The sequence below is a fragment of the Pieris brassicae genome, chromosome 10 (genome assembly GCF_905147105.1).
Source record: "Pieris brassicae chromosome 10, ilPieBrab1.1, whole genome shotgun sequence".
Classification (NCBI taxonomy): Eukaryota; Metazoa; Arthropoda; class Insecta; order Lepidoptera; family Pieridae; genus Pieris; species Pieris brassicae.
This window is the reverse complement of record NC_059674.1, coordinates 9914061-9936034: the sequence shown is the minus strand read 5'-3', so window position 1 is coordinate 9936034 and position 21974 is coordinate 9914061. Positions and strand designations below refer to the sequence as shown.

At 33.5% G+C, this 21974-nt stretch overlaps 3 protein-coding genes and 1 long non-coding RNA gene across 5 annotated transcripts; 2 read left to right on the top strand and 2 right to left on the bottom strand.

The window, feature by feature from the left end:
• Nucleotides 1-496: 496 nt before the first annotated feature.
• On the top strand, nt 497-9093 carry LOC123714853 (beta-1,3-glucan-binding protein-like). The gene is made up of 9 exons (XM_045669460.1): nt 497-740; nt 1521-1817; nt 2867-3027; nt 3473-3624; nt 4643-4797; nt 5769-5887; nt 7104-7230; nt 8565-8713; nt 8858-9093. The coding sequence occupies exons 1-9, from the start codon at nt 611-613 to the stop codon at nt 9056-9058; spliced, it is 1491 nt and encodes a 496-aa protein (XP_045525416.1). The 5' UTR covers nt 497-610; the 3' UTR covers nt 9059-9093.
• A 427-nt stretch (nt 9094-9520) lies between these two features.
• On the bottom strand, nt 9521-12253 carry LOC123714855. Its single transcript, XR_006754366.1, has 5 exons — nt 11894-12253; nt 11503-11598; nt 10332-11063; nt 9931-10029; nt 9521-9658 (listed from the first exon to the last, which is right to left on the bottom strand). It is a non-coding gene; the product is annotated as an uncharacterized LOC123714855 (long non-coding RNA).
• LOC123714852 (beta-1,3-glucan-binding protein-like) lies at nt 11013-21053 on the top strand. Of its 2 annotated transcripts, none has more exons than XM_045669458.1 (10): nt 11013-11118; nt 15070-15266; nt 15952-16182; nt 16901-17064; nt 17453-17604; nt 18124-18287; nt 18865-18989; nt 19763-19880; nt 20356-20501; nt 20821-21053. In XM_045669458.1, the coding sequence occupies exons 1-10, from the start codon at nt 11069-11071 to the stop codon at nt 21016-21018; spliced, it is 1545 nt and encodes a 514-aa protein (XP_045525414.1). In that variant the 5' UTR covers nt 11013-11068; the 3' UTR covers nt 21019-21053. The 2 variants fall into 2 exon arrangements, with proteins under 2 accessions (XP_045525414.1, XP_045525415.1); XM_045669459.1 differs by lacking the exon at nt 11013-11118 and adding an exon at nt 13789-14132.
• LOC123714854 lies at nt 12383-14397 on the bottom strand. Its single transcript, XM_045669461.1, has 3 exons — nt 14183-14397; nt 13347-13445; nt 12383-12826 (listed from the first exon to the last, which is right to left on the bottom strand). The coding sequence occupies exons 1-3, from the start codon at nt 14345-14347 to the stop codon at nt 12497-12499; spliced, it is 594 nt and encodes a 197-aa protein (XP_045525417.1). The 5' UTR covers nt 14348-14397; the 3' UTR covers nt 12383-12496.
• Nucleotides 21054-21974: the final 921 nt, after the last annotated feature.

Below are 21974 nucleotides of genomic sequence, written 5' to 3'. Positions count from 1 at the left end.
TCTTTCCTTTTTTTATAGAAGAGGGGGCAAACGGCTCACTCAGGCTGATGTTACCGCTAGTGCTAGTGATACCGCCGCCCATGGACATTCTCAATGCTAAAGAGCCCGCGAGTGCGTTGCCAGCCTTTTAAGAACACTTCTAGTCTCTTTGCCTCACCTGCAACTGTAAGACGCCAGAATTGCTTGGGACATCCACGCTTCCGCTTTCCTTGCTGGTTCCAATCAAGCACCTGCTTGGCGATATAATTGGAATCTCTTTCCAATCCAAAGTCCAAAGGAATTGGATTGTATGGCCAATCCGTTTCCACTTACGTCTCTTGATCTACAGGCTCAACAGGGTTTCTTGGCAGAACTTACAATGTATCAATGGCCAATTTATTAAGTAATGACTTACAAAACATGAATCACCTCTGTATCTTACGTGGCTGGCATAACTCGTAACCCCAATTTTATTACATGAAATAATATAGGTTGCAGGCAGATAGGCACCTAATTTCCTAAGAATAAATAAATGAGGAAAAGCAATTATATAGTAACAATCGTTATTCTTGTAACTGTAACCTTACCTTGAAGATTCGCTAGACCAGTTTGATATGAGTTCAGTAACAAAATGTCATTGATACATATAGCTAGTGTGTTATTATTTTTACAAAGATTTTCAATTATTAATTCACAAAATGTGATACCCGAAGTGACAATACAGGTACTCAATCCTAAAGGCATAAAAGTGTTTTTACCTGGTAAGTTTATTTCAAATATAGAATTGTTAAAAACAGTGATTTAGTCAAGTTAATTTTAATACCAATGACGTTATACAATTTATAATACGATATTTCATTCTTTGAATATACAGTCAAAATAACATCTTTAATAAGTTTACAAGTAGTTTCTATAAGTTGCACCTGATTTTATCTTTTATCAAAGCAACTGTTGTCTACTAATATTATAATAAGAGAAGTATAATGTATGTAGTGGTAAAAGTGGTAAAATATTTTACATTTTACATACATTAGCCTGAAGAACATGGCTAAAAATATGTATTATAAGTGTTCGGCCAGCCGGCACATTATTACGTTTCCTTGACTTTTGCAGCTTTCTATGCACTCTTAGCTAGCAAAAAGAGATATCTTTTAACGCCCCCCGTTGCACTTAGCTTTTAGATAGAGAAAAAAACTACTGGACTGGGTTCGTTTATTGCCAGTTCTTCTCTTCCGTTCTACGCCCTTGAGTTGAGAACTGGCAGTACATGTAAAATTGGAAGCATTTAATGTATATTTCTTTTTTGACGTTCATAAGTGTACATTGTGTTGCCTATATGAATAAATGATTTTTTACTTTGACAAACTGGGAGTTGAATATCGCACTAATAACCTTGACGCCATTGCTATTTTTTATTTCTTCACCAGTTGCTCCATCCTTTTTTTTCACCCAATGGTTGCTTGGTAAAGATCGCTCGATCGCTTGCTGTTGATAAATAAATAGATTCGCGTTTTTTTGTCACTATACTTAAAAACTTACAGAAAATGCAGAAAATTTACCAATAACATCATTTTTATTCGACGGCCTGCTTTACAAGGAGAATGCAACCATATCGCCAAGCAACGTTGACCGTGCCATATGGGGGTTTGGGGCGAAAGTAAAGACAGGAGGATGGTTGTTCCAAGATCCATTAGTGGAGATAAAAGTGAACCAAAGGATTTTTTACCACATATTTGTCTCGACGGGGCATGGGGAAGTGGGACAACCGAACGGTGATGGCATTGCAAACTTCACTTTACCGGGATATACCAATAGCAATCGATTGTACATTGTCAATTGTAAGTAAAAAATTAAGTGTTTTAATAGTTAAATCATAAAATTAATATATCGTTGTTAGTTATATGACTCCAATATAGTAAACTATATATATATTAGTAAAAATATTACACAACCTAAATGCCTACATTACATACATGGCGGAGCAATGGCGCTGGTATTAATAATACCTTCAAGCTACAGACTACAAAATACTGCTATTTGAAAACTGCTACTGCTATCAAAAAGTCTGTCAATTTGTAGATCTATTAATATTGCAACAGTTTTGAATTTGACTTGATATTATTAAATTATAATTACAATGGCAGATTATAACAGCGCCATTGCTCCGATATAGATATATAACTTTATATTATTACTATTATCTATATACTATTTATATCATTTTAAAACAAATCAAAGCCATAAACAAGAATTGAATTGTTGAATCATGTTAAAAAGTTAGAAAAGTTTATTTGCCTATATTTAACTTTTCTAATATAAAACATGGCTATTGCACTGTCATTACAGTGTCTGTTTTATGAGTATTATATTTACGTAATGCACGAGCAGGAGTTCCATCTAATGTTAAGTACCACCGCCCATAGACACATATTGCCAGAGGGCTAACAGTGCGTGCCTTTTAAGAATTTGTACGCTCTTTAAGGAGCATAAGTCGAATTGATTTGAAAGTACATCGGTGAGCAGTTCAGACTTCTATGCCTGACACAAATCGTCGAAGGTCCAAGGGTACTCTAAAAGAAGACTTTTAGTAGTCACACACGTATTGTATTTTGACATAAGGGAGTCATAGTTTGCGTTTGCGGAAGTCTCGTTACTAAATCTTATCGATACCACGCCTTATTAAGCGCGGCATAGCATGACTACTGTACGAAAAAAATGTAATGAAAATGACGAGTATATTTCTAATTTCTCAATCGTACCCCAAAATTTATCAGTTTATTAATGATGCTTTCCTTTACAAGCAAATTATAATTTAACCGGTTTCGTGACTTCTTCATGTTGAAAATCACAGCTACAAGCATCAATAAGTCTTTTAATTCATTCATAGCTCTGGTAGATCCGTCAGCACCTAGCCCAGACTGTCGAAAAACAGTGACGAAAGTTCGCGGGAAACGCGTGTGCTCTGGTGAAACTATATTCGAGGACAATTTTGACACTTTCCGAGAAGACTTTTGGCAGATTGCTCATTATATACCTATCGACCATCCAGTAAGTATTAGACCTACGCCGTTGTTACTACTCTTTTTCAGGTGCCACTTTAATACTAAAGGTTGACTGTTAACAACTTCAATTCCCAAGAAGCAGCATTGCCATGTGCAGCTTGCACTAGTCTAATCAGCTTCTTGGGAAATATGATGCCAGTCCACTCCCGTACGTTTCGCGACCATGACTTCTTCCTTCTACCAGCCCGTCTCTTGCCTTGAATTTTACGTATACATTGTTCTAGTGGAAAGTCTTTTCAATTTCATCATAGGGTTTAATCTCGCTTGAAGCGTTTAAATACGCTATATCAATAGGCAAAACTAACTAAAATAACACATCTACTTAAACTTTGATCATATAAGTGACTACAAAATCGTATTATGTATCGGTACCACGTGGGCCAAGATGGAAATGTATCGCCCATGTTGACTACTAGTACGCTTATTTTCAGGAACACCCCTTCGTTTCCTATCAGCGATTGCAGAGTAACCCAACAGTAGTCGTTGAGAATGGTAACTTACGAATTTCGCCTAAACTACAACAGGACCTTTTCCAAAGGCAAAATAAATCCATTTTATCTGGAACTCTTGACCTTACCAGTGGGTAAGTCCTTAGTTAAGAATAAACAAGGAATAAACAACAATTTAGTTAAGAATAAGGGATAAATAGAAGTATGATAAGATAAATTATAAATAAAGTTTAGTTATACCTTGGAGATGCGCAATATTGCTCAATCATCACCAAGTTGCGAAAATGAGGTTCCGCACGGATGCAAGGTTCAGAAAACGAGTCATGCGTTGTAATATAAAAATAATTTGTTTTTTTCGCCGCTTCCTTTCTTAAAAAAGCATTCTAGTAAACTTTCATTTATTCATAAAACTAAATATATCAATCAAATATGCATTATTTACAATTTACTTAACCTACATATAAAAAATAATAAAGAAAATTAAATCAAAATTTAAAAAGTTTGTCCCGTGGCAGTGAACCTGGCAGCATTTTCTCGGTATATTGCGATACTTAAATCTTTAATTAGCGCCTGTAAACTTGAACCCCATGGTCCAAAAGTCTCTAATAAAATTTGCAATTTTTTTAAAACTTATATCAAAATCAGTTTTGTATTGACCGGTCATACAACGACCACTATTTAAGCCTAACTTGTTTAATTTATTGCGGTATATGCTTAGAACCTGCATCATGACTCCACATATACACCCTCACCATCATACAACACCGAATTAGGTATTACGTAATAAATATTTTTATTAATTTATCGTTTTGTATTTATTTGTACCTTTTGTATATATTATGAAGTCCATCTTTGGCTATATGTTTAGTGTCATTGTTTTTTACTGTATATAATTTATGTTAGATGTATAGTTACGAAAAAGATAAAAAATATATTTTTTTGTTTAATAGTAGACGCTGTAAAACTACACACAAATAAAGTATTCATTACTTACAGCGGAGTCAGAGCCGTCCATTGAATTCTTTAGTTTAATTCATTAAATATCAAACAGTAAATCTCAACAGTTAAGTTAATATATTATGAAAGCTAATTCTTAACTAAACGGTTTAAGTGCCCATTATTGCGATTTAGAACACAATTTTTTGTTTTCAGCTGCACAGAACTACGCACATGTTCCATGTCGTCTATTGGCGTGGATATTGTGCCTCCTGTCGTAAGTGGTCGAGTTACCAGCGCAAGATTTGCTTTCACATACGGGAAGATATACGTACGAGCGAAGCTCCCGCAAGGCGACTGGATATATCCAGGTACATCTTTGATTATAAAGTGGTTATGGTTATGGTTTCTGGACATAGTATCCATACTTAGACGCTCAATAGGTCCGTTGTACGTAAAGTCCTGGCTAACTAAGCCTGCATAACTACTTCCAAAAGCACAGAAGCCTGCTGGGCACTTCGCAGGCTTCACGGAGCGACCTCACTGTTCCGAGGATTTCTGCACGTTGTTTAGCCACAGCCTTGCATTCCAGAACTACGTGGGTGACTGATTCCTCTGCGCTGAAACTGCCTCTGCATATGGGTCTGTCTAGGATCTAGGACAAAAGGATGTTAATTAAAGAGACAATGGCACGTAATTGTCCCTATCAATGTTTTGAGATTAGTTCTGTTCAAGTTTAGAAGTCCCTTTGTCAGTTGCGGTTTAACTGCTGGCAGAGCCATTTTGGATTGTCTGCAGTCCGCGCTTCGTGACCAATGTTGATGCTGGTGTTCCGCAGATCTTTGGCGAATCCGGGTTCGCACTTGCGAGAAGGGCAAGGGAAGGAGCGGATACGGGCCCGAACTCTAATGTATGAATCATAAGAAAAAAAGTCCTATTTATTTATTTTTAAAAGGCACTAGATACATATCTTATATCTCGCTTCCTCTACTTCCATAATATTCACTATACAAGTTCGTCGGCTTACATTGCCTTTGTTCTCTCTTTTATGTATAGAACGAAAAACGTCTTTTTTGAGTGAACGGTTAGGTTTACGTTATAAACGTATTTCAGAACCAATAAGTCTTAGGTTTCTTCAAGGTAAGACTCTCGTGCTTTTTGGCATTGAGAGTGTCAATGACTACCAGTTTCACTTAACATCAGGCGATGCTTGTTCTATAAAAAAACGAAATTGAACATATGAAAAACCTTTGAAGTGATATTTTTTATTTACCAAGCACGTACTTCATATCTATAATATATGTATATACTTTTGATAATAATATTATGTTTGTATTTTCAGAGATCTTGCTGGAACCACTTTCAAAGAAATATGGCAGTTTGAACTACGCGTCAGGGGTGCTGAAAGTTGCCATGGCAAGAGGGAACACTGATGTGAACAACGAGCGATATAGTAATAATGTACAATTTTTATTTTTCTTGTCATCGACTTCTTAAAATTCATAATGTTTATATTCATTAAGTTTATATTGTTATAGTTAACCAACAAATATATAACCTTATTTGGAATGTGTCTAAATATCTAAATATGTATCTACAACGTTCTTAACCTGCGTAGTAATAGGTTCACTGCCACAGATACCAAACTTTTTAAATTTATTTTAGTTTCCTATTTATCATTTTTTTATAATTATCATCCAAATAACAGACATGCAATACATTATCTTTTTTAAACCATATACATGATTTCTTTCCAATACATAAATCAATATATATAAAAATGAATCCATATTTCCCTTGGTCACGGCATCACGCTTCAACGGCTGGACTGATTACGCTTATTCGTTTTTTGTTGTGGTTGTTATTGTCAGAAGAAGGTTCTTATGGAAATAAAATTAAAAAAATAAGAAAATTGAATTAAAATTTGCAAATTTAAGAATACTTTTGTTAGGATAGCAAATTTTTTTTCTTCAGTAAATAGCGCTTTTATAATTCAAACTTTTTTCATGTAACCTTTATGGCGTTTGACAAAACATTGACAAAATGCATACTGCAAATATCGTCAAAGAGTTTAAAACAAATGCTTCGATCGGAGTTATTATATCGATAAAATAATAACAGTCGCTAATTGTTTTTGGCATTAATCTTGAAAATATAAATAGTTTTGTTAGTATTCCGTCACGGGAACAGGCAACATATAACTGGCCATGTGGAAAGCATGGATTTTCAAGATTAATGCCAAAATATCATAAAGCGTTTTTAGTTAATTATACCAATTCAAAATCAATATTCATAGTTAAGACAGAACAACGTCTGTTGGTTCCGCTACACAATATTTTTAATATCATTGGCAAACATAATAATAATTATAAATGTATCAATAGAAAATTGAAACAAATTTAAAAGTTTGGTCCCTATGGCAGTGTACGTTACATTTAACGCTGGTAGCATTTCTTTGCTGTATCACGATACTTATTTGTTGTGGAAAGGCCCTGTACTATCTAACCCCACGGCCTAAGAGTCTCTACTTCAAAGGAAACAAAAAAATATTTTTACGTAGAAAAATTTAATTACTCTGGGATAAAGGTGTATTCAAGTGAAATAATTTTAAATCCAGTAGTTTTTGTTTATTTAATATTAGACGCATGTACTTTGCTTCTTAAATAATATGTTTCAGTGGCTGATCGGAGGACCAATTCTCAATTCAAGATGTCGTAATGCGCTTGAGTTTTATCATAAGAAGATTGAGGGTGACCAGTTTTGGGGCGATGAATTCCACGAATATTCACTTACGTGGTCTCCAGGTAATTTCCATAGGGCTTTCATTAAGTATAAATGCCAGTTTAACCGTAAAAAAAGCTATACCTACCGTATAGCTATTTACGTTGGGTTTTTTATGGACAAACATTTTCGTACATTAGTAGTGGGTGTCATGTGGTGTCAAGTCGTCAAATCACAGTCACGAATAATTGTCGTACAATATTTAAATAGTTAACAATATTCGTATTTTTAATTGCAAAGTGATTCCAAACTTTGAAACAATTTAATAATAACAAAACATATCGAATCAAATTGAACTATGGTTCTTAATGAATAGAAAAAATTCAATGATTAACTAAAGCAACAATGAAAATCAATGGTCAAATGATTCAAATATTTCCTGATAATCCGAGCATTATATATTAACTTATATATGACGGAGAGCGAGGAACGAGGGTAGCACCTTAGTAATGGTGCAGGATGAAGCGCGAGAAGGACTGAGGATAGGAGAGAGAAGAGACAGACAGGCACCGAAAGCAACAAACGATAACCTGAACCATTTTTCACGTTATAGTGTTAAATTCAGGTCGTGCTTTCGAGAAATGTGTCGATAGCAAGACAAAACCTGCCGATAAATTGTGGAAGATAGTGAGCAGCATACTGACGTCATAGATTGGTTTGTTGGCATGAGCCATTTAGTTTTGATATTAATGTCTACTTTTTAATGATTCCGGCTTGGTTCAACCGCTCAATCGAACTGAGCGCCGCACCAACCAATTCCTGTATTTATAATAAACAAGTTTCGTTATATTTCGTGTACTCGTTCTACGAACCCGAGTCGATTGCAGAGTGAACCGGCAGTCATAGGAATGAGTGTCAAAGATTACTTTAATATTTATTGTCAGTAAGTTTCTAATATTTAAAATTATGATAAATTACTTTATTAAATAATAATTATAATGACTATGGAGTCATTATTACTATCGACAATTGAATAGTCGTTAATTTATAGACTTAGCAACATCTTACTACAGACTATCAAAAAGTCTATTAATCTGTGGATTTATTAATAGTCGCAATTGTATAAACAACATAAAACTGTTTTGAACTAATTTGACTTTGAGGTTATTAAATTACAATAAAAATGGCAGCCGATACTAGCGCCATTGCTCCGATATATATATATATATTATGATAAACATGCTACCTGTAGTATCTTTACGAAACCTAGGAGTATAACATTTTGCAGTCTTAATTAATTATACACAACCAAACAAATTTATTGTTGTAGTAGAAACAATACGAATTAATGAATAAATAAATCGGTTTTAATTATTTATCTTTGAAAATATTATCTACGAAAAAACTTTTATTTCAGATGAAATAGTACTAGAAGTAGATGGCGAGGAGTGGGGACGCTATACACCTGGAGCTACTGGCCTGAGGTCCTGGCTTCCAGCCTCATGCAGAGGAGACTGGTTTGAGCTACTCAATAATGGTGGTATCATGGCACCATTTGATGATCATGTTGGTTTTAATAACTTGTCTGTGTATTTTATATTGTGATATGTATTGTGAACGCAATCAATTAAGTTTTCGTAATTTACAAACGAAGACATAAACATAAATGCTAGTATGGGGTACAGATACTAAGTTCATATACATTTTTAGTTCTACATAACATTGGGAGTAGCTGTCGGTGGTATTGTGGAGTTCGCTGATGGCTTATCAACTGGAGATCAAATACCCAAGCCATGGAGGAACAGGGGGCGAAAAGCTGGATTCTCTTTCTGGCAAGATAAGGAGAACTGGTACCCAACCTGGAGCACACCAGACCTGCTTGTCGACTATGTAAAAGTTGTCGCTTTGTAATTTGAAAATACGCAACAAGGATTAAACTGCATAAATTGGCCTTTTATTTTCATAAAAAAAAAATGGTATGAAATACAATGGAGATATCGTCAGGCTAAATTAAGTATATTATTAAATTATCTTGTATTTTCCTGTATCGTATCATAAGAATAACTCTACCATTACATTTTTACTTTCCAATACTTTGTAGAATTCTTGTGGAATGGAATTCGAAGAAAATTTAAAATCCAAACATCGATTTTGTGCTTTATTATATTTTGAATGAAATATATACAGCCAAGCCTGGTCTGTTAGTTATAAATAAATATTTCTGAGGTGATAATAAGTTTCTCCATCTATTGTAAGATTTGTTGCTACAGTGGCAACACAATCATTGTTTTGTCTCTGGGCTGCAATAACATTGATCGCTTCATCTGGTTTTATAAGTCTTATCCTTGTTGGGCCAGACAGAGGTCCATCCTCACGGCCGTCGTATGTCAGTATTCTTATTTCATGCATTTTGTTATACTTTATACCATCTATTTTCACTTCTCTTGCTTCGGCATCAGATATAACAATTATCCTGGGTTTGCTTTTTGGTAGTTTTTCTTGGTCAAATTCCTTAAAATTAGAATTATTGTTTAATTTTTCTTTTTTTTTCGTACTCGGACTTTTTCATTGTTAGTTTTCAATATAGCGCATTAGTATCCCGTTGCTTTCTGCGTAAAACATTCAGGGATAATTATTTAGTTTGCTATGATCCAAATTAATGGCTTTATAACCAGAGTTCCGTAGAAAAATCATAACTACTTATCATAACAGTCAAATATTCCTACGAATATGGTATGATTGCCGTAGAGAATAATAATAAACATAAGTGTAATATCACTAACCTCTAAAGCGTTGTGATTCAAAGTTAATCCAGGTATTTGGTCTCCATTCACTAACTTAAAATATCCTTGTTGTTGGCTTTCAACAATCCAGACTTTTATCTGGATAAAAACATTAATAATTAATTAGTAATTAAAAGAAAATAATTGTACATAAAAGTCTCTCTAAATCAGACAATGTGTACATTTATATAAATTAGCACAAAAATTGTTATGTACATAGGAAAAAATAAGTAAGGAATAAATTTTAATATCACTAACAACAGTCACACATTTTTTTTTACTTTTGTGTAACGAAAGCGTTTCATCGTTCAAAGGCAAGTGGCAGGTTTACTGCATATTTTTCTAACCAAATATTTATTAAGCAATAAAGTCAGTGTTAAAGTAATGATAATTATACTTACTTTAAAACCATCTATAGAATCAGCGTTGCCTTTCCAACTCCACTCAATAAGCAATCCGTCCGACAACGTTATTACACTTTCAATATTTGGTATATCTTTTTCTATCACAAACCCAGCACAAATTATAAACACAAGAACTCGTTTCATGTTGCCTTGTTCATATCAACACGATAAATGTCATTGGACTTTCCGTGACCGCAAATACTGTTCGAACGCTTGTGTTGTTGTGTTTGAACTAAAGATTCTACTTGGCTTATAATTTTTAAGTTCAGATCTTTTGGTTCATGTTAGGCATTTCCCTGTAGTGTTAATATATATTATCTGTGTTACATATATTGAGGGTGATTTATTTAATCATTTTAAATTCAGTTAGAGTTTAACAATTATTAAAAATAAACAAAGCTTAACAATCTTATTTCACAAATTAACAGTTTCAATAAAATAATATTGAACACCATTTTCAGGTGTCGTTTCACCAATACTCGAGATTGCACAGTTGTTTGAGGATGTCTTCTGAGCTAGCACTGTATAACCATCTCCTTTTACTATTTTCACTCTAATGGGGTGAGACGTTGGTCCATCGAGGTCCTTCCTGTATGCCAGAACACGTACTTCATATAGTGTATTGTACTTTATTCCATCTGTTATTTTGATGCTTAAGTCATTATTTATATCTATGTTAGGAGTGGTATATTCTCGAGGTGGATGTTTCGGAACTTCAATATTATAAGGCTGAAATGGAAAAAAAAGCGCTTTTACTATTTCACACTCCTTCATACCAATCAAGGTAAACAAACCCATATTTTATATACTACTGTCTGTTACTAACTATTTACGTTACTCAGTCATAATAGTTGTTATAACAAACATTACCAGAAAATACATATATTTAATGTACCTAAAAAAACTTTATAAAAATTATATTTAAAAAAAACTGATACCACACTTTACTTGATAGAATGGCTTTGTTATTTCTCTTTTATATTGAACACGTTATAATGATCAATGCATCTGACAATTTATTATATTTTTGTTTTGTACATGTAGCTAATAATTTATTTTCAATTTAGATTTTGTTTTGGACTTATGTGTATAACGTTGTATGATACGCAGCTATGGGAATACTGATAGGCAAAACAATTAATTCCATAAGTGTTCGACATTTAAGTACCTCAACAGATCTTTCATCCGAAATTATAGCAAGTTGTTCCCCACTTAACAATGTATAGGAGCCATGTAGTTCCTCCTCGATTTTCCACACTCTTATCTAAAAATATAAAATTTTATTCATTATAAACCTCAAATCGCTATTAATATTTTATCCTAATCACTCAAGAGACACTTAGAAATTAAACAAACAAGATATCATATATTTTATATTATTTATTCTTACATGAATAATAAAATCAAGGAGATTGCATATTTATTTAAGTCGACGTTGTGATCTAAAGCTTGACTCAAGTCAATATATATTTCCACAACTAAGTTATTGTAAAATTATGAAAGTCTAAATAGTATCTTTTTTAAATACTGATATATACTAGACTACAATGTACACATACCTTATATCCAACAATTGGATTTACTTGAAAATTTTCTACAATTCTCCACTGAACAAACAACCCCTCGGGTTCATATAGCGACACCCTCACCTGAGTTGGCTTGTCTATAACCTGTGTTAAGACAACTTCGAATATAAACAATAAATATATCTTCATAGTAGACGTTTATCGTGCACCAGAGACCAATAATAATGACGATTTCGCTGCAAATAGCGTTAAGCAAAATTAAATGTCTAGTGGCGTTTGTGACTATTTATAATTATAACATATAATGTGTACATTAATTATGGTAATTAGTGAATTCCGTGATGTATATATACACACGCAGCAATGGATTGATTTTGAGATTTTGAATTATTAGAACATTTACTTAAAGTTGAACATACTATACAAATAGACTCATAATTCTATACATTAGGAAAGTTAGAAAATTTTATATGATCTAATTATCTTGTTTTATACTACGTAAATAAAAGACAATCGTTTGCAAAAAATAGTTTATTTGGTACTGAGCAACATAAAAATACAGTGGCAGAGGAATAAAGAGCCGAAAGTACTTTGGGGTAAGATAAAGAAGGAAAATGTTTTTTTTGGTTATTTTATTTACAAATAAGAATTATGTATAAAAGGCTCTCCATCACTCGAGTTTGTAATTATTGAAACACCACATGAATCGAGGCTTCTCAAACCCAATACGATATAAACTGGTCGTGGTTTCACTATCTTTGGTGACTTGGTATAATCTGTCGCCGATTTTACGACTTTCACCCGAATGGGATCTGTCATTGGTCCTTCCGCTGTCGCATTGAAAGTATTGACTCTTATTTCATACAAATTGTCTATACTCATAAATATTCTTGCCAGGTTATGATATCCGTTGGAATTCGTTATTACACTAACATTATTTTTGGATATGTGTTCTATGCTGAAGGGCTGAAAATGCATTACTCATTAACAAATTTTGTCAGATTTATTTGAAATTTTGTAAGCAAGTAAAGCAACTTAAGCAAGAAAGTAACAATTATTGTTAAGCATTCGAACGTCAGATTTCCGAGTGACCGCCCTATGATTATCAGTAAGGCAGAAGTCTATATGAACCCTAAGGCTTTACAAATATGTATTAAAGTAATGAAAGACAAGAAAAATAGGCACCTATATTATGTATATCCCTTCTACCATAAAAGCAACATAACATATTTTTGATAAAAATTGGATAGCTAGTATTTTATCGTGTACAAACATAAATAGATACTCAAATATTATCTAAATCTAACAGCAGATACTGAATTTCTCCTCGTTTTAAGTCTATAAACAAATAAAACATACATCCCATCTTGTAGTGAGCATTATATTATATTTCACCTGTAGCTTATGACTTCACAGTTCAAATACTTTATAGTTAGATTTTCGTAAAAAATATTGAAATCTTTCCTACTGCTGTACTTTACAATACCTCTTGAGCAACATCGTTCCTCTGCAATCCTGGGTATTGATCTCCATTTAGTAATTTAAAATTTCTTGTTGTTTCTTCTTCGATCGACCATATCTTCACCTAAAAATATAGAGGTAATCATAACAATTAAATAAACAGTATTTACAGGTCCGCCATACCTGAGCTGAGTAAGGCTGTACTTGCCGCGCACCTCCACTATGTGGAACCGAGCAGCTGGTTCCACAATATAAATGTATAAGTTCAAAAATATCATCATTAAGTTTTTATTATAGAAAAGGAGGAAAATAGGCAGGAGGCTCTCCTGATGTTAATGCCTGACCATAGGCACATGACCAGAAGGCTCTGCAGCCTTTTAAGAATTGGCACACTCTTTTCTTGAATTAACCTAAGTCGAATTGGTTCGGTAATACTTCAGAGGACAGCTACTTTAACCTAGTGGTGGTGCCCGGCACAGACTGCCTTAAGAAACGCGCAGTTATGCAACGACGGACGTCTAGGTGATACGGAGGTATTTTGTATTCTGCCTTGACGTCCGATGATGTAACTCAGCAGGAAGTATTATTCCGAACACCTCATTTGAACACTCTCCCTGATGATTGCGGTAGAAGATGAACATTTCCACATCTCTACGCAACGCTCGGAATATCGGTCGTCGACGATTTCAGTCATCCGGAAAGAGCTGGAACAAGGGGAGCTCCCGCCCAGATGCGCGAACAGTACTTCAGTGTTTATTGAACGTATCGATAAATTTTGGAACAGTTGTAACATTATTATATATCATTAAAGGTAATTTAATAGAACATTTAAATATTAGAAAAAAATATGCAAATTCTCACCTTGTACCCATTTATCAAAGACAAGGATTTGTAGGGCACAGTATTCCATCTAGCATACACGCCAATAGGTTCCAAAAACGAGAATGTTAGTCCATTTATTCCCGGCAATTCACAATTCACATTCACAAGGAAAATGTTTAGTAAAATCAAGTTCACGAATGCCATCTTAGTGCGAATTGATAACGTGAGATCATGTCATAACACATCAATATTATACGACCAAATTATATTCACGATTTTATTTCTGAATATTATGAGAACAAGTTTAAGGCGTTGTATGCAACATAAATAATTTATATAAAAAATACGGTAAATCTTTTCTCTTATTATTATACATTTTAAACTTTTGAAGATTTTAGCTTATAGCTTGGTATGAGTCAGAAACAGAAATGTAAAATGCTTCTAATTTTAGATTTACTGCCAGTTCTCAAATCAAGAGCATAGAAGAGAAGAACTGGCAATAAACTCTCCGCCATTCTTTTTAATCGTCAGGTTTATGTAATATATATAAATGTAATATTAAACTCATTATTGGTATCATTTCGAGAACTCTCTAAACTACATAAATTTTCTAAGTTGGGGTTAAAGTAGATGTTAAGTATTAATCATATATAATATTCGTAGGAACTGAGAAATAATTTATGGTAGATAGTTGTTTAGAAAATTTTAAATTTATTCAAAATTTAATTTTTAACATATTTATATTATTTTTAGTATAAATTATGATAAACACTATATTTAATGTTAGATTAGAATGTTTTCCAAGTGCTTACTTATGTAAGAATTTTCGTATTCATATGAAAACTTTCAACAGAACTCAATATCTTAAGTGTTAAAATGTAATATAATATATATATATCGTAAGAAGCGTATTACTAATTTTACAGGGATTCACCCATTGTTGGAAGTTTGCAGTTTAATCATCCGATGAACAGTGAACTCATGACCCTGAGTACTAAAATGTCTATCAAACCGGTCGGTCGTGTTGCCATATTATTCTTCATACTAAGTGCGCACGCGCAGTCATTACCAGATGTGACGATACAGGCATTCAAACCGAAAGGTGTTCGCGTGTCTATACAAGGTGTGTATAAAAAGTATTTTTCGCTTCCTTAAATATTGAAATTTGTACCATAAGTTCCGAAGGTAAATTCGGATCTATTCGGGCCGTTTATGGCTTTAAGCCTTTATCAGTAAAAACAAGCTCCAGCAGTATGATCTAAATAATAATATTAAAATGTCATATAATTGAGAAAATGAGAACAATTTGTTTATTAAATTATTTAAATGATAATTAGTACTTCTCTCACGGAAGTTCAATCAAACAATATATTTTACCAACACCACCAAGGCTAAGCTTCTAAGAACCTTTCATTCTTATTTTACGCTGACAGTTATCTCCAGCGATTTATTATACGATCTCTAGGTGCATCAAATGTGGTTAATTAATTATCTGCTAATTAATTGTGATAAATAAATACAAACAACGCATAATTTGTAAACACATTTTCTGTACAAAAACTCGCATGCGCCAATCTTTCAATAATATCTAAGACCAGACATTTTTGTAAATAAAAGCTATACCGATCTATATCTTTAATAATATAATGCTGGTGGGTGTATCGTTAAAGCTGGCAACTCTGGAACACCTGGTACAAATTGCAATATCATTTCTGTATTGCATATTCAACCTACCAAGCAATCTTTGTAAAAGGAGTTACAACTTTCAGCTGACGTTGTAAATGGTCTCCAACTAATTTAATTTACAGATCCGGAGAAAAAACTCAACCAATTCGTGTTTCAAGGGAATGTCAATAGGAATATTAACGTCAATGATGTGGGTCAAATTTCTGGTGAGGTCATCAAGCCCACGAATGGGGCTTGGGTGTTTGAGGACCCGAACATATCTCTTAAGCCTGGTGATGTCATCAATTACTATGTGTTTGTTATACGGGATAGAAAGGGCTATGTCAACGACAATCTTACCTCAACAGTGACTGGTAAGAATATTATCTTCAGTCGCGTTCTTCAATGTTATGGATCATATTGGTGATGCACATGTATGCAACGTAGAAAAAACGTTATGGCTTATTTTTAATAGTGCAATGTTATAGGTGTACTATGCATACTTTCGTAACAGTAAAGGTAAATATGATTTACTAAAGACCCTATTATCTCAAAGAAACATTTGAGATACAATTGGTTGGTAAAGTTAACAGCATTGCAAATTCATTCATACTAGACGACGATAGACGGTACGTCAATATTATCACTAAGTTCACTTATGTCGAAATTATAACAAATTCAAATTAATTGGATAGAATTGTTTTCTACTTAGATGTCCAGAAGTATCGTATGAATTGTGTGTGTAACACAATCTACCTATCAAAACGAATATAACTCCTTTTTAATTTCAAAACAATACAAATATACTATAACGAATATTCCCATTCGCACAAAGCGTAACACAAAACGGCAACGACAATTGTATTTCTTCCAAATACAAGTTGTCGTTTTACTGTAAAAACAAATAAACATTGTGACCAAATGGCTTAAGATCATTGAACCTTTCTAATTTATCTAGGAATCGATATAACCTATAGTATTATATATATTCAAAACTATTTTCACACTAAACGAATGCAATAATATCGAACTGGGTTAGATTACAGTCGTTTGTTCCTTTGAGTTAACCTAGTAAGGTTTTATAAATTTCAGAACTGGTTGATCCATCATCACCCGCAATGCCCTCATCGCCAGACTGTAAATCAACTGTGACAGAGGTTGCAGGCAAAGTATGTGCTGGGCAAGTTATTTTTGAAGATAATTTCGACCGACTCCAGGATCTATGGCACATAGAGCAGTACATACCAGACCAACCAGTAAGCTTTGCGACGATTGCTAAGAAAAATTCTAAACATATCAGAAGTGTGTTTACACTACGGTTTTGACCTATCGAAATCATAATTCACGCAGTCACAGTTCTGAATGATATTACAGTTAGTATCATTTCACGGAATCAGATACACGTTTCTACAAACTAAAACAACAGAAAGACTAGAAAAAATATGTTTCTAATGGAATCTTGTCTTTAATATCAAAGTAAAATAACAATGCCAAAAACTGCCTGTAAATCCTAGGATAGTATTCCCATCATATTTGTTAGCTAGCTAATTTTAATTTGGTCGCTTATTTTTCGGGAAAATGTAAAATAGTCAAAGACAATATATAACACATACTTATTTTCAACATTATTTTAATACTTTTCAGGACTATCCTTTTGTATCATATCAAAGACCACCAAAAAGCCAAACGGTAGTCGTTGATAATGGTTACTTAAGAATCGCTCCCCAACTCCAACAGGATCTGGCAGGATTTTCCAATATCTCCATTTTGTCTGGTACCTTGGATCTCACTAGTGGGTAAGTTGGTTATGTAATCTTCCTTTTAAAACTTGTTAGATTACTTGTATTATTTATTTATTATCGCTTCGTTGCACATATGAAAACAATAAATTTATTAATTTATTTAAGTTATAATCCTAAAGGTTGAAAGCAATGTGTGCTTTTTAAGTATCAGGAGTCGGGCAGGAGGCTCATCCGATGTTAATTGATACCGCCGCAAATGGACATTCTCATTGCCAGAAGGCTAAAAGTGCGTTGCCGATCTTTTAAGAATTGGTACGCACTCTTGAAGGACCCTAAATCTAATTAGTTCAGATATAGTTCGCTTAAAAGCCATTTTGGTGGCGGCCTTTCAGAGAAACGAATATTTTTACAGGCTGATAAGCACTAAAATATTTTTTATTAAAAAAAAACGAACGCAAACTTTTAACTTTATTAGTTTTTGGAAGGTATGTGTAGTGTGTAGAAGAGCTAGAAAGAACTCACTTACCTAATCAAAAACAAATCAAGTACGAGGAGTTTTTTTTTTAACTTTAGATGCACAAGTAGAACCACGTATTCATCAAAATGCAGTGTCAGTGCCTGGGGCGCGAGTATTCTACCACCAGTTGTAAGCGGAAGGCTGACTACCAAGATGGCCTTTAAGTATGGGGTGGTTGAAGTCAGAGCCAAGTTACCAAAAGGAGATTGGTTATATCCAGGTATACATTTTAATAAATGTACCTATAGTATTTATCTTATTATTGCTTTAACTTGAGAAAAATGAAATTTCTGCAGAGCTGGTTTAAGTGTAGAAGCTTCGAAGCACTATGCCTCTAGGTTTCTATGGATTAAACATATGTTTTATCTTCGTGCGCTGGATATGTGCTACACTTAATTATAATAATATGCAAATATCACTTTAATATTTCTACAAATAAATTTTAAAAAGTTCAAAATTAAGATATGTTACAGATATTAAACACAACCACCCAAAAGTCATCAAAACTATGAACGGATGTCGTAAACCCTCAACAAATGTAATATAATAAAATATTTATAGTTAGTTATTAATATTTACAGTTATAAACTAACTGTTGTGGTCTCTGGCAGAATCAGCGCTGTGAAACACGTCTACTCCACAGCATAATGCTGAGTCAGGGCCAGTTGCAAGCACAACACACAAATCACACACTTAAAATTTAAAACTTTCCATAATGTTTTGTTATTTTTCTTTTTGATTATTATTATTTTGTGGGTTTCGTTAGTAATCACTGTTATGTCTATGTCTAATTTTAGACATTGGATTGGAGCCATTAATGAATAAATATGGATTTATGAATTACGCCTCCGGACTGATAAGAATCGCTGGAGCGAGAGGGAACAATGAACTGAACCTTGGTGCAGAAGATCTTAGTAATAAGGTAGGGTATTTCGTACTAACAAGAAAGGAATTAGAATTGAATAATTGAGAAACACTTCGACCAAAAGAAACGAAAATGAATGCTGGAAACTCCTGTCTGTAATTCTAAATAGAGATAACGATTGCGATACTAGCTTCAGTGTTAAGTTTTTTTCTGCACTATCTCAAGGCTCCGTCATCAACGCTTCAGATAATGGGAGAACTACTCTATGGCCGAATCGAACTGGCTACTAAAACGTTCCCGGACTTGAGTAGTTCTTTATTTTAAGAGATAACACACATTGGAAGGGTAGTTCTTCTATACTGAAAACAGACATTATAATACAAATTCCAAAGAACTTTCTCCCAAGCCGAGTAGTGGTTGTAGAAATAGGCTTCTGGAAACTGTAATTACCCTCTTTGAACTTTTAAAAATAGGTAGAATAATTTCTTAAAATCCGCAAGTCCGCGCGCATAAGCTGCTACTGTGTTTTTCTACATAACAATAATGTTGGATCGCTATCACTATTGGAAATTACAGTAGGTATATATTGTCTTTAGCCATTTTACTATGATAATAGTATAAAATATCGTATCTCTTCCGATAAGACTAGGGATAATTGTAACGCTTTTATTTAGAGGATTTAGAAGACAGCCAAAATACGTTTTCAATATAGTAATATCTCGCTTATGGTTTATTATACTTAGATATATACTGTATAATTCATTGGTAAAATTTTAACTTAGTTTAATGTTTGCATAAAGCTTGTAAAATATATAGTTTTTGTAATATAGGTGTTGTATGGTGGCCCTATTATGGATTTTGATTGTCGAGGCAACCTTCTTCGAAAACGGAGTGCAGCCGAACCGTGGTCTAATGATTTTCATACGTACAGTGCCAGATGGGAACCAGGTAATCAAAATTCTTTTTTACAACTTATACAATGGAGACATTAAAAATTAAACTTCTTTATGACCTTATTTTTCGAAAAAGGATCTACTATATGCAACTTTCAGAAATTGGTTTAATAAATTTAAATAAGATACAGTTCATAAAAGGCTTTTTTATCATAGATATGAATACAAATAATACAATTATTTCATTTTACCTTATTACTACTAAGATTATTACAGAATTTCATTATTTGTAATAGAATTATTACTATGATTGTTATCGTTATTATATATTTTTGTTATTATTGGCTTCGAATCTCTTCGAATTAACCGTGGTAGGGACAAGAAAACGATGGCGCGTAACGGAAAAATGTAACGCGTAACCGAAAAATGTGGCGACATTTTTCTACAAATGTTCTATAATGTCTGAATCAGTTTAAACTAGGACTGGTGAAATTTAAATTGAAATAACCGTTTTTTCACCTTAATTTCAGGTCGTATAACACTAGCAGTCGATGGAATTGAATGGGCCCGCATAGAACCTTCAGCAAATGGCTTTCAGGGGCTTTTGGGACGCGACTGCCCATTACCTAGGGACTTACTTGCGTCCGGTTCTAACATGGCTCCATTTGATGATTATGTACGTAATTTACTTTATATAATTAAATAACTATATATATATATATATATATATATATATATATATAGTTATTTAATTATATCTATAATTAATCTCTCTCTCGGCGAATGCTTTACACCAGTGAGTGAGATGAAAATAAGTTGCATAAGCCTTTGTTGATATTTTGAGTTCTAAATTTGCACCAAAATAAGATTTTTATGTGTAACAAATAACTATTACCAAATTTAATAGACACGTGGATCTTAGTCAGTTTTAGATCAGGATTTTATATTTGGTTATTAGTTAGTTCAGTATAGCTCAATCCACGGTAATTTTTCAGTTTTACCTGACTCTCGGTGTCGCAGCTGGTGGCATCAGCGAGTTTCCAGATGGGTCCTATACATCAGATTCTCGTCCGAAACCTTGGAGAAATCCCGGTAGGAAGGCGTCCTTGAACTTTTGGCAGGATATTAAGACATGGTGGAATACTTGGACACAACCTTTGATAGTTGATTACGTCCGTATCCGGGCGATATAATGCTAGTCGGTTTTAATAAAAATACTTGTATGCTTCGTGTTTTTATTATATATTTTTTTAAATATATGTTTATTATACAATTATTCTTATTAAACTTTCCACTTTGTATACATAGAACAGCACTTGAACCTCAGATTACAGTTATTTATAGAACTCCTGCCCGTTTGCAGGATCTGATAAGTGATACTGATACAAGACACTCACACAGCAGGCTCACATGTGCATTAGCGGCTTTTAGGAATTGCATTGCGACAGAAAGTCTACGCTTGTTCGCAATATCTACAGAATCGATTTCAAAGTTTTTTTCACTTTAGCTATAGAACATCCACATCACATTTAAAGCCAGCAACGCACTTGCGAGCCTTCTGGCGATGTGTACACTCACAGAGCCCCTTCCCCTTTAAACCCCTGTTATATAAAAACATTCACAGTCCCTACAACTTTTTTTGAGTTTGATGAATAAAATTTTACAAGTTTTTGTTTGTGTTGCATTGCTATTTATAGTTTCTATCATAGTTTAAAAAAATAAAATTGTGTTCGTATGGATATGGATCATTTTCGTATTGCACTTCTGAAGGGACTGTAATCCGACAACCTGTTGTCGTCCTTTGTAGAACAACCTGATAACCACTTCCTTTCACTACCTTAGTCCTCGTAGGCAGAGACATAGGCCCGTCAACGTCCTTCTTAAAGGCCAATACTCGAACTTCGTAAATCGTATTATATTTGATTTTAACTGTGGCCGATATTAAACCTTTGTTCGTAGACCCAATGATCTCTTCTCTGGAAATTGGTTCCGTGTTATTGACAGAAAATGACTGAAATTTTTTGTAACTATTAAATTTTGTACATACCAAAATCTTGATGTTATATATTCATAGTTAATTTTCACTTCTATCTTGAATTGTCAGAAAGAACTCTTTTTTTTATTGATCCAGCACGGCATCAAACTATTA

Excerpts from the sequence above, each read along its gene's own strand:
- LOC123714854 (XM_045669461.1), bottom strand. The coding sequence starts at position 14,347 with ATGGCATTCGTGAACTTGATTTTACTAAACATTTTCCTTGTGAATGTG. Across the intron at positions 13,446-14,182 it reads CTTTGATAAATGGGTACAAG|GTGAAGATATGGTCGATCGA; the intron begins GTGAGAATTTGC and ends CTATATTTTTAG. Across the intron at positions 12,827-13,346 it reads GGAACGATGTTGCTCAAGAG|CCCTTCAGCATAGAACACAT; the intron begins GTATTGTAAAGT and ends ATGCATTTTCAG.
- LOC123714853 (XM_045669460.1), top strand. The coding sequence starts at position 611 with ATGTCATTGATACATATAGCTAGTGTGTTATTATTTTTACAAAGATTT. Across the intron at positions 7,231-8,564 it reads TTCACTTACGTGGTCTCCAG|ATGAAATAGTACTAGAAGTA; the intron begins GTAATTTCCATA and ends CTTTTATTTCAG. Across the intron at positions 8,714-8,857 it reads TGGCACCATTTGATGATCAT|TTCTACATAACATTGGGAGT; the intron begins GTTGGTTTTAAT and ends ATACATTTTTAG.
- LOC123714852 (XM_045669458.1), top strand. The coding sequence starts at position 11,069 with ATGGAAAAAAAAGCGCTTTTACTATTTCACACTCCTTCATACCAATCA. Across the intron at positions 11,119-15,069 it reads ACTCCTTCATACCAATCAAG|GGATTCACCCATTGTTGGAA; the intron begins GTAAACAAACCC and ends CTAATTTTACAG. Across the intron at positions 15,267-15,951 it reads TGTTCGCGTGTCTATACAAG|ATCCGGAGAAAAAACTCAAC; the intron begins GTGTGTATAAAA and ends TTTAATTTACAG.